The 13,615-nt window shown below is 42.8% G+C and overlaps 2 protein-coding genes and 1 non-coding gene across 6 annotated transcripts; all 3 read left to right on the forward strand.

The window, feature by feature from the left end:
• Positions 1-567: 567 nt before the first annotated feature.
• lrrc71 (leucine rich repeat containing 71) lies at positions 568-6,054 on the forward strand. 4 transcript variants are annotated; one of them, XM_035183056.2, is made up of 17 exons: positions 570-810; positions 1,698-1,736; positions 1,813-1,953; positions 2,087-2,194; positions 2,440-2,515; positions 2,611-2,685; positions 2,774-2,842; positions 2,959-3,118; positions 3,209-3,292; positions 3,430-3,504; positions 3,850-3,954; positions 4,049-4,106; positions 4,190-4,263; positions 4,370-4,396; positions 4,487-4,601; positions 5,373-5,464; positions 5,720-6,054. In XM_035183056.2, the coding sequence occupies exons 1-17, from the start codon at positions 744-746 to the stop codon at positions 5,843-5,845; spliced, it is 1,491 nt and encodes a 496-aa protein (XP_035038947.2). In that variant the 5' UTR covers positions 570-743; the 3' UTR covers positions 5,846-6,054. The 4 variants fall into 4 exon arrangements, with proteins under 4 accessions (XP_035038949.2, XP_035038947.2, XP_035038948.2 ...); XM_035183057.2 differs by having other exon boundaries at positions 572-810; positions 4,490-4,601; XM_035183059.2 differs by having other exon boundaries at positions 688-810; positions 1,703-1,736.
• A 4,738-nt stretch (positions 6,055-10,792) lies between these two features.
• rps27.1 (ribosomal protein S27) lies at positions 10,793-13,570 on the forward strand. Its single transcript, XM_035183626.2, has 4 exons — positions 10,793-10,914; positions 11,859-11,967; positions 12,066-12,176; positions 13,329-13,570. The coding sequence occupies exons 1-4, from the start codon at positions 10,909-10,911 to the stop codon at positions 13,355-13,357; spliced, it is 255 nt and encodes an 84-aa protein (XP_035039517.1). The 5' UTR covers positions 10,793-10,908; the 3' UTR covers positions 13,358-13,570.
• Positions 12,915-13,044, forward strand: LOC118125330. Its single transcript, XR_004698829.1, has one exon. It is a non-coding gene; the product is annotated as a small nucleolar RNA SNORA35 (small nucleolar RNA).
• Positions 13,571-13,615: the final 45 nt, after the last annotated feature.

Below are 13,615 nucleotides of genomic sequence, written 5' to 3' on the forward strand. Positions count from 1 at the left end.
TGGACTTTGTAGAGGGAAACATTTAGGAATCAAAAAGTCTAAGAAATTCTAAATATGAGGCTGATAATCAGATTGAATTATCATACACGCAGTTTTCATCTTGCTGAAAAACTCCCCTATAATTCTACTTTATCTATTATGTCACAATCAACCTTTTTAGACACAATTCATTGATGAAACATGTATAATTTATCTGACAGAGCCTCTGTGAAAGTGAAGATACACGACAGATAGACGTTTCCCTCCGTCTGGTGTTTACTGTCCCGTCTCCTGAAAGTTCAGCCTCGTGTTATGTGAAATGAAAACTTGATCTCCTCTGTGACGAATGAGTAAACCTTCCCCCTCCACCAGCTCCCAGCCTGGAAAACTACAACTGTTGGTCAACTTTCTGTCTGTGACTAAATGATCCAACGATTCACAAACAAATTAGTCAACAGTTTTACATAAATTCTGAATAATAATAATAAATAAGCCTCAAAACAGCTATAAATTTATAAGAAGCTGATTTTCAAGACCATATGTTGGTTAAATATATTTTCTAATAATTCTTAACAAACCCACGTGCACTACTAGTTAAACTCAACCTGTGAAAAGGAAAACCATGAATGAATGAAAGAGAAGGGGGCGTGACCTCCCCTCAACTCTCGCGTGAACTCGTAGCTGGTTGCCATAGCGACGTCCCAGCGGTTCATGTTGTTAGCAAACGATCCTCAACGAGTTCAACTTCACACTGAGACCAAACAATGTCCAGAAGGAAGCAAGTGAAGGACAGAACGGACAAGACGAGTCCAGAGGAGGAGAAAACTACAGGTTTGATAAACAGTCTGTCATCTGCAGCCTGTGTTAGTTAGAACTGTGTGTTAGCCTGGAGCTAACTGCCTGTGTGTCCGTGTGTAGGGGGACAGCAGGTTCAGTACATGACACTTTCATTTTTTAATAAATACGGATTTCCCTGTGAAAAGTAGCATAAAAAATAAATAATTTAAGTGCTGTAAAGTGCAAATGAAAGTACCACAAACATGGTTAAACAGATGAAATGTACACTGATAGAAAAACAAAATATGTAAAATAATGATAATAATAATCGTTATAATAATGATAGTAACAACAATAAATTTATTTACAAGGTGCTTTTCAAGTTTAAAATGAAAAACTGAAGGAAACCAACAGGAGACGATCAAAAGCAAATCTGAAGATCACACGACAACATAAGAACACAAATGCACGTTTGACAATTGTACACATGAGAAAAGAGTAACAACAAAGTAATATAAAACATTATGAAATGATGACAATGGTCAGAACTAGATTAAAAGTCAATAAATACAAATAACAAAACGTGAATTCAGAACCCAAGGCCAGAGAAGGCACAGGCACATTGTTGCAAAGAGTAAAGAGAGGACAAACATAAAGAATATAAGTTATAAAGAATGGATGCATAAATAAAAATAAAGTAACGAATGGCTTTAACAGAAGATCGTATTCGGTAAGTGCAATAATACTCATAAATACTCCCACCTATGGAAATAATTAGTTGTGTTTAAATAATCACAACAAAGTCATCTTAATAGCATTATTACATGACTTGTATCATTGTCACGGGATTAAATACCAGTCTCATTCATTTTCTATTCTGTTACATGTAAGTGGTTGATAAAAGGATTAAGTGTAAACTCTAGTCTTCCTGTTGTTTTCAGGACAGACTCCATCTGAAACATTACCTGCTCAGACCTTTGGTAAGTGACGTTATCAGTCTGTCTCTGGAGACGCTAAGTGTTGTGTTGTTAAAGCTGTAAACCCTCCATCCCACAGATGAATATCAGTGCACAGGCAACGTGGAGATCGACTTCCCTGGGCTTTGTGCTCTTCTGGACCTGAGGTGTATCCCAGCTGTCGGCACCAAGCAACCAGCCTCCTCCTCCTCCACGGCTGAAACTGAAGGAGAGGATGCAAGTAAATAACAGCTTTGAATGAGAAGACCTTAAAAAACCAGGAGCATTCATTACACTGGAAATACAATTTAATGTATTGTACCTAATAGATTGTTATATAGGAAGTCTGAAAGTATAATAAACTGTTCCTTCAGTGGACATCCCCTCCCAGATAAAGGACACGTCTTACTGGTCTAAGCCACGTCTTCAAGTGGAGCTGGAAAACGACGACCCCCTCTGTGCCAAGAGCGTGAAGGTTTCAGGTAAGAATCAAACACGGCAAAAAAAATACTCATAACCATATTTCACGCTTGCTTTGACATATGATGTATGCATTTTCATAAAAGTCTCATTTGAGTTTCTAAATATGGTAGTGACCTGTCCAGGGTGTTGCCCCACCTCTCGGCCCTTATCAGCAGGGATTGGCTCCAGCTCTCCCTGCGACCCTCAGGCGATATAGATGATGGACGGATATAATATAATATAATATATGTTTTAATATGCACAGGATGGAAGGTGGATGAGCAGATCGCCAGAGTGCTACAGAAGATGCTTCCCTCCCTGAGCCACCTCCAGAGCCTGCAGTGAGTAATGAGCTGCTGCAGACAGGTGTCCTCTTGTCACATGGAACAAGGTTACAGCTTTCACTGTTGTCTTCTTGTTTTTCGTGTGCTCACAGGTTTTGGCAGGCGGGACTGACGGATCCAGTGGTCACCTCCCTCGTGAACACAGCGTCACTGTGCTCCAGCCTCAGGTGAGTGGACTCTGTTGTCGTTCACTGGGTGAGTCCTTGTTTTGTCGCTCCCTGAATCACGGTGTTGTTGTACTTGTTTCTTTTTTAGGGTGGTGTCATTAGAAGGGAACACTCTGCCTGAACACTGCTTCCACTGTCTTCTCTCTGAAGACAGCGTGTGAGTCACCAAGCAGTTACACACGCAAATAAACCTCGATGTGCATTCACACACACACGCACACAAACAGAAGCACAAACACGCCTGATTCCTCTGTGTGTGTCTCTTTGGTCAAGCCTCACCCACTTGTCCCTGAGAAACAACCGGATGGGAGATACCAGCGCTCGTCTGATTGGGTCTTTGCTCTCAACAACCAGAACGTCTAACAAGAACCTGCTGTCACTCAACCTGGCATTCAATTCTATTGGTGATGCAGGTGCTGCTCATATCGCTCAGGTATAATAACCCAGAACTGGCTCCTTAGTCCCTCCACGTGTTCCCCTCATGACCAGTGAGGTTCTGTCTTTGTCCTGTCGTCCCTCTCAGGGCCTGCGCTTGAATCGTGCTTTGCTCTTCCTCTCACTGTGCAACAATCAGATTGGAGACTCGGGAGCTGCTCATCTGGCTGCGGTATCCTTTTACATTAAAGTCTTGAAACCCGAGAGATAATGCAGTTAGATCGGTAGTTAAGTTGTTTTAAATTCAGCTTATCGGGCCATTATCATGTAAGTTAATAAGCATCCACTGCTCACCACTTCTCTTTGCAGGTACTTGGCGACTTTGCTCTGACTCATGACGAAGTTGTGGAGAGAAGGAAGATGCTTCTGGAAAGATCTCAGTCTGTAAGTGTTGTAGTGACAAACATTGATAACTTACCTACCCTAAAATTCATAGTCATCGAGAGAAATGGTCATAGTGAGGAGTTTACACAAATCACATAATCCTGTGGAGGTATTTTTTTGAGTCGCTTTTCAGTTCTTTGAGCTCCACAACTGAAAGTTGCATAAATGCCAATACTGATCTAAGCACCTCTATTATGTCCTTGAATACAGTACTTGAGTAAATGTACTTAGCTACTATCCAACACTGGCCACGTTTCACTAAGAGTGAGTGAGAAAATATGTTGTTTCTGTCTTTATGAACCTTTTAAACACTTTGTAATTATTTTTATTGCTTTATATCTGCAGACATCTCTAAGGGTCAATTCTGACCAAACGCCCACTGACCAACTTCCCTTGGTTCCCAGCAGCACTTCACTGAAAGAGGACAACAAAGGCACGTCCAAAAAAAAGGTAACACGTCAACATTGGTTTAATTCCAAAGTATTTGAATTGCTACCTTCTGTAAATCTTGTACTATTGATTATTGATATCTGTTGAATTGTAGGAGGCACCCAAAAAAGAGGAGAAACCCGCAACCAGCAAAGAGAAGTCTAACAAGAAATGTAACAGAGAAACACTTGTTTTATTATTCTATGACCTAAGGGGTGATTATCGCTTCAAGGCTGTTTCTCTGAATCTCTCTTAGCCTCTGATGTGAAGGCACCTCCGAGTAAAGGTGGGAAGCCCGGGGACAGAGAGAAACAACCGAGTGCACAGGAGGTATCACACTCATGCTTTCTGAATCTGTGGATCAAGTCATAACGGGAACATGTACAATACAGTCAAAACAGCTTTTAATAACTTCACTTTGGCTTTTTTTCTGCAGGTTCAATCAAGCACAGCCCTGAATGAGGTTTGTTTCCTCTGAGCCAAAATGTCGGTGTTGATAATGACTCAGGTTTGAGCAGATTGCTGTTGTTTATTTATTCTGCTCCTCCTCCAGCAGCAGGTGGAGTCGATGGAGATGGGGAACCCCCTGCTGGACGAGTCGCTGCAGCACAGGGACGGGCAGCTCTTTCTGCCTGGAAACACAACTCTCGCCTCCCTCAACCTGACAGGTCGGTCAGTGACTGTGACTGTGTTACTGCCACAGTCAAAACAGACAAATCTTATCTTATGACATCTCACATCAGGAATATTTTCAATTGAGATTATTGTGGATCATCAATTTTGCTCTGAATTCCACAAACTCTATTTGCAACAACTTCCTTTTCAAGGCCATGGTAATATTACATTTTCTACTATATATATATATATATATATATACAACGTTTAATAATGACACTTTTCTTATTGTAATGTGTTCAGATAAAAACAAAACAAGATATAGGAAGTTAAAACTTGGAGATTTATTATTTACAGTTCACATTAGGTTCATTAAATTATTAATTGATAAAGGGTTTTAATGCAAGCTGGTTGCTCACGTGCAGCTACTTCCCACATGGCTCTGAGGAAAATAAATAATGAAACCTCAACAGGACTTTTAACACTCCGTTTCTGAAAGGTCTTAAAAGGTGTAAAATCGAATCATCTGAATTTTAGCCCTTAAAAAGTCTTAAATACTTTAAAATGTTTTAGTGGATCTTAAATATGTTCATAGGTCCTAATTATAATAACGTTTATTTAACACTGCTTCTGCCATGCTTCAAAATTAACGTAGATTGTAATGTAATAAGCACGCTGTAATAAAACTACAAACAAGACCAACATGGAACTGAGAACTGAGTCTACAAACAAGGGTTGTTCTCTACGTGGCTCCTTCACCTTATCTTCAGCTATGGGGAAGTGTAAGTAATCCTGGGACTCTTCACTTTCCTTCATATCTGTAGGAAACAGAATCACAGAGCGGTCGCTGCCTCAGTTCCTGACGTCAGTGGGGATGCAGGGTGAGGATGGAGGCCTGCTGCGTCTCTGTCTGCAGGTGTGTTGCTTTCACCCGACTCAACGTCTTCTTTATCTATTATCAATTAAAGTAGGGGGTTTTTTTCATGACAGTATAATTTTTTTATGTGATTCAAGTAAATGTGATCCGTGCGTTCTGGAGCAGTGATTCATAATCTGGGGATCGCAATATATTCTGTGGGTGTCACCAGAGGTTGTAAAGAAAAAATATGTAACATGTTCAAAAATAGTTTTTACATATCTCTCTCTCTCTCTCTCTCTCTCTCTCTCTCAGAGAAACAGCTTCCCACCAGAGTGTGAGACCTATGTGAAGATAAAGGAGGTGATGACACTCAGATACCAGAGAAGAAATGGTTGTGAAGAGAGAGAAGAGGAGGGACAGGGGCCACTTGTGGTTTAAATTTGCTACGTCGCATACAGCAGTCTTGTGGGGAATAAAAGGCCGGTGGCTGAACAGCAGGACAATGTTATTATAATTAAAATCCAGATGCCTGTTTACGGATCCATTTTACTGCTTGGTTTTGCTGATGGTCAGAATTTACACCAAGGACAAAGACTGAGAACAGTCAAATACCAAGTTCTGAATATATAAAAAGTAACACGCACTGATTTTTGAATGGGTCTGTTTTTATTTGTTCATTTTCCCAGTTTTGTACGATAGAAAAGTCGTGATTTTATGTTTTTGGCCACTGCTCAGACAAAAGATGACGTTGTATTGTACTTGTTGTTACCTTGGTAACCATGCCTTTGATCCTATCTTTAGACTCTAGACTTTGCCTATGTAGTTTTGATCACCAAAGACCTCCAAAACTAACTGTATAGCACCTGCCTATGAACCAAAAGAATAATCCAACACTTTAGAGAAGAAGGAGGCCCCGATCAGTCCAGTGTAAAATAATCACTTCACTGCAGTCAGCTACAGGCAGCTAGAGACAGTCTACAAAGACCACAGCACCAACACTGTCCTTTAGAGTCTTCATTTCTCAGTGCCATGGCTGGAAGTGAGACGTCATTTAAAGTCAATGCCCATGAGGGCTATGTAGATTTCAATAAAAGGCAGTCTACCTTCAGGGAGAGGCAGTCTACCTTCAGGGAGAGGCAGTCTGTCTTCAGGGAGAGGCAGTCTGTCTTCAGGGAGAGGCAGTTCAAGGAAGAATATGCAAAGTGCTACCAGGCCATCTCAAAACATGGAATTGAAGACTTCAACCTCAAGCCCATTCTCGAGTTCAGTGAGGAAGAGGGCAAGGTCACAGAGCTCATCAACCATCAGAGCGGGGATCAGTTGACAAAGCTGCTCCATCAGTGGGAAAATGAAATTGTGACGCTCAAGAAGCAGCTCGCAGAGGCCAAAAACAAGCTGAGGGACAAAGATGCAGAAAAACTCTCACACCTGAAAGCTCTGGAGACAAAATACACCTCTATGGCGGAGAACACCAAGGCAGACATCACCAGTCTAACACAGCGCTGGGGAAGGGAATTAAAAAAGTTGAAGGAGGAGACAAAAGACCTTGACCACAACAAGGAACAGCTGGTCAAGGAGAGGAAACAGCTGGACAAGAAGAGTGAACAGCTGGACCAGGAAAGGAAACAGCTGGACCAGGAGAGGAAACAGCTGGACGAGAAGATTAAACAGCTGGACCAGGAGAGGAAACAGCTGGACGAGGAGAGTAACCAGCTGGACACGGAGAGGACACAGCTGGACGAGGAGAATAAACAGCTGGAAGAGAAGAGTAAACAACTGGACCAGGAGAGGAAACAGCTGGATGAGGAGAGGAAACAGCTGGACGAGAAGGGTAAACAGCTGGACCAGGAGAGTAAACAGCTGGAAGAGGAGAGTAAACAGCTGGACCAGGAGAGGAAACAGCTGCCCCTGAAGAATTTGGGCAAGAAGGAGGAGAAGAAGAAGAAGAGTATTTTGAGTTGGTACAGAAAGTTATTTAATCGTTCGGCTCAGGCTGGACAACAGTAGCTAGCTCCCCCTCTCTCTATGACATTGCTCTTCCATATTTCGATATATTTTTTTATATTCCTTACACTTAGGTATTGCATGTTACTTATTACTTGTTGATGTATTTTTGACTCTTTCTGCTGTAACACTGCAAAACTCCCCATAGTGGGACTAATAAAGGACTTTTTATCTTAGCTCCGTTGTAGAAAAATACAAAACAGTTTTTACCGCAGTCACATACCAAGTTCTGAATATAAAAAAGTAACACGCACTGATTTTTTGAATGGGTCTGTTTTTATTTGTTCATTTTCCCAGTTTTGTACGATAGCAAAGTTGTGATTTTATGTTTTGGGCCGCTGCTCAGACAAAAGACAACGTTAACTCGGGCTTCATGCAATAATGAAGGGCTTTTAAAAAAAACAATTTTCTAGTTTCTATAAACTGTCATTTGACCTCATACCAGGTCTACAAAGGGTATAAAAAAAAAAGTCATTCTGAAATGTCTTGCTTCTATTTTCCTGGAAGAAATGGAACTAATTTAAACACAGGGACTCTCACATAGTGATATAATGAAAAAGCTCATATTTAATATTGCTCATTATTCCATTAGTGTTATTCAGTCACATAAGCCTCTTCTTCTACTTCTTAGTTCAGTTAATCGGCGGCTGGCAACCAACGTCAAGGTGCATTACTGCCATCTACTGTATCTCTTATTACCGACGAGACTCGACAGAACCAGCCGAGCACCTTCTCTTCCTCCTCTTCCCCATACTCGGCCCACTACTCGGTAAACAGAATTGTACGTGTTGTTACCATGGTAACCATGCCTTTGATCCTATCTTTAGACTCTAGACTTTGCCTATGTCAGTTTTGATCATCAAAGACCTCCAAAACCAACTGTATAGCACCTGCCTATGAACCAAAAGAATAATCCAACACTTTAGAGAAGAAGGAGGCCCCGATCAGTCCAGTGTAAAATAATCACTTCACTGCAGTCGGCTACAGGCAGCTAGAGACAGTCTACAAAGACCACAGCACCAACACTTCCCTGAAGAGTCTTCATTTCTCAGTGCCATGGCTGGAAGTGAGAACACAAAAAACTGGGTATCATTTAACACCGACAATGAACACTCTTGTGTGCAGACTGCCTTTGGGCAAATCGGGCAAATCGAAAATAACAACATGGGCAATCACATCACTCAGCCGGAAGCTGGAAGGTCGTGGTTCAACTACAAGATTAGTAAAGATAGAGTGAGGGTCAGAAGACTCGAGCAACTTCTATCGATCAGGGAGAGGCAGTTCAAGGAAGAATATGCAAAGTGCTACCAGGCCATCTCAAAACATGGAATTGAAGACTTCAACCTCAAGCCCATTCTCGAGTTCAGTGAGGAAGAGGGCAAGGTCACAGAGCTCATCAACCATCAGAGCGGGGATCAGTTGACAAAGCCGCTCCATCAGTGGGAAAATGAAATTGTGACGCTCAAGAAGCAGCTCGCAGAGGCCAAAAACAAGCTGAGGGACAAAGATGCAGAAAAACTCTCACACCTGAAAGCTCTGGAGACAAAATACACCTCTCTGGCGGAGAACACCAAGGCAGACATCACCAGTCTAACACAGCGCTGGGGAAGGGAATTAAAAAAGTTGAAGGAGGAGACGAAAGACCTTGACCACAACAAGGAACAGCTGGTCAAGGAGAGAAAACAGCTGGACAAGAAGAGTGAACAGCTGGACCAGGAGAGGAAACAGCTGGACCAGGAGAATAAACAGCTGGACGAGAAGAGTAAACAGCTGGACCAGGAGAGGAAACAGCTGGACAAGGAGAGTAACCAGCTGGACACGGAGAGGACACAGCTGGACGAGGAGAATAAACAGCTGGAAGAGAAGAGTAAACAACTGGACCAGGAGAGGAAACAGCTGGACCAGGAGAGGAAACAGCTGGACGAGAAGGGTAAACAGCTGGACCAGGAGAGGAAACAGCTGGACGAGGAGAGTAAACAGCTGGACCAGGAGAGGGAACAGCTGCCCCTGAAGAATTTGGGCAAGAAGGAGGAGAAGAAGACGAAAAGTATTTTGAGTTGGTACAGAAAGTTATTTAATCGTTCGGCTCAGGCTGGACAACAGTAGCTAGCTCCCCCTCTCTCTATGACATTGCTCTTCCAGCAATGGACGTCACACCCGAATAGTTGATAGCGTTCCAGTTGCACAGGAACAATGGTTACGTTAGCCATTGTTAGCAAAACAGTTCATAATAAAGAATTACGCTGCATTTCACGCACAACACCGTAGTAAAACATCCACAGACAGTATTTGGACACATTTAATAAGAGAAGTGATAATAAACATTAAAAACTACTGTTGATATACAGAGGGGCCATCTTGGATTTCGAAGTCGATGGTGGTGAGGTTCCTCCGACCTTCTGAGTGGAAATTCCGTCTTGAGGGGGCGCTGCAGATGCAAATGACAAAATCTGAGGTTTATTGGAACGCGGCATTACTGTTTATCAGTGATTGTACTGTCCAATCTAGTATGTCTGTGAATGCGATTCTATGGTAAAGAACTGGTGGTGGATTTCCACAGGCGCAGACACTCTCCCCTGACACTGGTGAACATCCAGGGAATGGACATAGAGTTAGTGACTTCTTACAAGTACCTGGGTGTTCACCTGAAAAATAAACTGGATTGGACTGATCATGCCAGTGCACTCTTTAAGAAGGGCTGGGATACCCGCTTGACTCAGTGGAGGTGCTGGGACAGAGGAGGATGATGGCGAGGCTGTCTTCTCTGATGGACAACCAGTCCCCCCCCCTGCAGGACACCATCACAGCACTGGGCAGCTCCTTCGGGGACATACTGATACACCCTAAGTGTCTGAAGGAGAGGTATCGCAGGTCGTTCGTTCCTGCAGCAGTAAGACTATACAACCAGCTCTGCTCCCAGTAAAAAACACATTCAGCACCATTGGATTGCAGTTTAAAAAATGTTTTGTCTCAACTGTGCAATATTCATCTGTCTGTGGAATATAAACGGTTCATGTGCAATTCATTCACTTTAAATTATTTATTCCCGTCTTTACACTAGTTTAATTACATTCATGTGTTTCTATATTTCGATATATTTTTTTATATTCCTTACATTTAGGTATTGCATGTTACTTATTACTTGTTGATGTATTTTTGACTCTTTCTGCTGTAACACTGCAAAACTCCCCATAGTGGGACTAATAAAGGACTTTTTATCTTAGCTCCGATGTAGAAAAATACAAAACCGTTTTTACCACTGGAAAACGTTCTAATACAAAGCAGATAGCTAAACAGAGAGTTTAGAAACATATAAGTCACATCTTAAAAATAATTATTATGTACAATGAAGTAAAAAAAAAAACCGGTTTGACCTCACCAATATGGCCGTTGAGTATGAAGCCGTCACTTCCGCTCTGGGCTCAAAGGAAACACCGATATGAAGCCCTCGCTTCCGGTGAAGCCTCCTTTTCGGCAGCGGCTATTTCCTCGCCAACATGCCAGTGAGTATCTTAGCCCGCGGTACTTTGCTTTTTCTCCACTTTAACCCCGTGTTGTGCGTTCGCCGCTCGGCTCGACGTGTGCGTAACAAGCTAGCGACGGACCTGGAGCCGGTTCCGGAGGCTTTCGTTGAGTTTCCGTCCCAGTTTTTGAACAAAATAAATGTGCACATTGCGAGCGCGTTGTGACACAAGATGGCCGCGCACACACCGCGGACATGGAGCCAGCTACCCGGGCTGAGCCGACCCGAGCGCGAACAGTCAGGATCCGCTGGGTTCAGGTCCCGGTCGTGATTTACGTACGTTTCTACAGATTAGTGATGCGTTTTTAAAACAAAATCCCCCCCCACCAGGGTCGGTGAAAGTGCGCAGCCCGCGTTGGCTCATCAGAGGACACGGGCCAGAGCAGCAGCCCTAGCGGTTAGCATCTAAGCTAACACGACTTGGCGTGAATTTAATCTAAAATATACAATTATACACAACCACAACACAACTGGGTTACGTTTTTGTTGTTAGAAAATGTGCCCGATCTCCAGTTTGAGATAGATGTGTACTGTATTGATCCCAAATTGGAAAATATTTGAGCTGACATAAGACTGATACGAAATTGGAAATTAATTTCCGTTAATATTATGAACTCCTTTTGCTAACTATAGCTAGCCGGCTAATGTTAACATTTGTTACAGTTGCACGGAATAACTCGGGTTATTCGGGCGAGACGCCATTTCGAGCTCCGAGGTAGAAAAATATAAAACATGGGCAGTGAGTGTGGGTGAAGTAATACTTGTATCTGAGTTGTTACTACTGGAGAACCCCGAAAACTTCCAGTTTTAGATATACATGTACTTTATTGATGCCAAATTGGGACATCTTTAAACCTACTGATCAGAGTTTAAAATGTTCACATCAGTCTCCTTGACGTTTCCTTTGTTTTTCCTTGAATCCAGCTCGCAAAGGACTTGTTGCATCCATCCCCTGAGGAGGAGAAGAGGAGGCACAAGAAGAAGCGTCTCGTCCAGAGTCCAAACTCCTACTTTATGGATGTGAAGTGTCCAGGTACAGATCTGCAGATGCACTGACACTTGTGCTGTCATTGTGATGTGTTGATTCACCTCAGATTGAGTTGGTAACCGGTGTCTTTTGGTTTCTTCCAGGATGTTACAAGATCACGACGGTGTTCAGCCATGCTCAGACAGTGGTGCTGTGTGTGGGCTGCTCAACAGTTCTCTGTCAGCCCACTGGAGGCAAAGCGCGTCTCACAGAGGGTCAGTACTGTCCTGCAGTGAATGTGTCGGCACAGACTCGCACCGACAAAGACACAAGTTGTTGTCATGTGCTGCATTTGAACTCGGAAGTCAGGCCAGTTTCTATCAGCTGCTGAGACACAGTATATTTATCTAAAGGGACGTGAGATTCACTCTACAGTGTTAATCTTGAATAAGCAGGCCTCAAAAAGTGTTTACAGTACCTTTTTATAAAGAAGATACTCTGGGCCGATTGTAAAAGTGCATTTACGACCTTCAACGACAACATCATCTTGATCTTTGGCCCCAAAAGTCCTAAAATGTGCTTTTGTGTGGAGATCATCCAGCGTCAGGACACTCAGTCCTTTTCTCAGTCCATCAACTGGTGTAAACTGAAGGCAGTTGGTGATCTGAGCCCAAACGCATCCAATTCAGGAGTCTCCTTTCTGGGTTACAATAATTATAATCCCGTATATAATCCAATGTAATGTTAAAACTGTGGAAGGAGATACAAAAACAGGATTAAACTGTACATTACATCCGGATACTATAATTAAGCACATCAACCAATCAGGACCTTCACTTGACTTCCATTGATAGAGGAATAATTGACTTGACGTCACCTAATTATCTCATCACAACAGGTAACACTCAGATTTATTTTAACGTAGCTCAAAGCCCACCTGTTTCTTTGTCTGGTGCTTTTAGACCCTTAAATATTATGTCAGATAAAAGTGTATTTAACGTGTGTGACGTTGGCCGCACTGCCAAGTGACTGGACTTCCTCTCTCGTGGTCTTCCAATCTCATTCCAGTGCCAGATTGACCTCAGCTTGCAGAAGGGTTGAGCTAGACCATTGGCTCCCCCCTTTCGAAGGCTGAGAACATTAACACTAGTTACTGTACAGGTCTGATGTTGCTGATGGAGGAAGTCAGTGTGACTCGTTTCATCTTCATCACATAATAGTTTTCAGTTTAGATTCTGTGTAGATTCTGCTGTCGCTTCAGTGACTTTCTCTCCGTGCACAGTAAAGTCAGTCAGTCGCAGGAAGAGGTGTCGACCTAATCAGTCACATGACGCAGCATTATGTGACACAATAGTGTGCGTGTGCAGCTTTTCTGTACTGTACGGCTTCTCTTTTGTGAGTCTGACTGTCATTGTCTCCTCTTGCAGGGTGCTCATTCAGGAGGAAGCAGCACTAGCTGTTGTCCCTGGCGCTGAAAAGGGAGAGGAGGGGATGGACCGGTGGATATCAGCATCTTGACCCAGCTGTCTGATCCGAACTGATAAGAACGAGGCACGGAGACGAATCGGACGGCAGATGAACTTCCAATGTTCATGTTGACAGATCGGTTGTGGCTGTAACTCCACCCTCCAACCCGGTCTCTCTTTAATAAATTGTTTTGGCTAAAAGAGCAGCTCGTATGTGGTGACTTCACTGTTCATGTGCAAGAATCTGT

The sequence above is a fragment of the Hippoglossus stenolepis genome, chromosome 17 (genome assembly GCF_022539355.2).
Source record: "Hippoglossus stenolepis isolate QCI-W04-F060 chromosome 17, HSTE1.2, whole genome shotgun sequence".
NCBI lineage: Eukaryota > Metazoa > Chordata > Actinopteri > Pleuronectiformes > Pleuronectidae > Hippoglossus > Hippoglossus stenolepis.

Coding starts and splice junctions, on each gene's coding strand:
- lrrc71 (XM_035183056.2), top strand. CDS start 744: ATGTCCAGAAGGAAGCAAGTGAAGGACAGAACGGACAAGACGAGTCCA. Junction 2,686..2,773: donor TCACTGTGCTCCAGCCTCAG/GTGAGTGGACTC, acceptor TTTCTTTTTTAG/GGTGGTGTCATTAGAAGGGA. Junction 3,955..4,048: donor AAGGCACGTCCAAAAAAAAG/GTAACACGTCAA, acceptor GTTGAATTGTAG/GAGGCACCCAAAAAAGAGGA.
- rps27.1 (XM_035183626.2), top strand. Junction 11,968..12,065: donor TATGGATGTGAAGTGTCCAG/GTACAGATCTGC, acceptor GGTTTCTTCCAG/GATGTTACAAGATCACGACG. Junction 12,177..13,328: donor CAAAGCGCGTCTCACAGAGG/GTCAGTACTGTC, acceptor CTCCTCTTGCAG/GGTGCTCATTCAGGAGGAAG.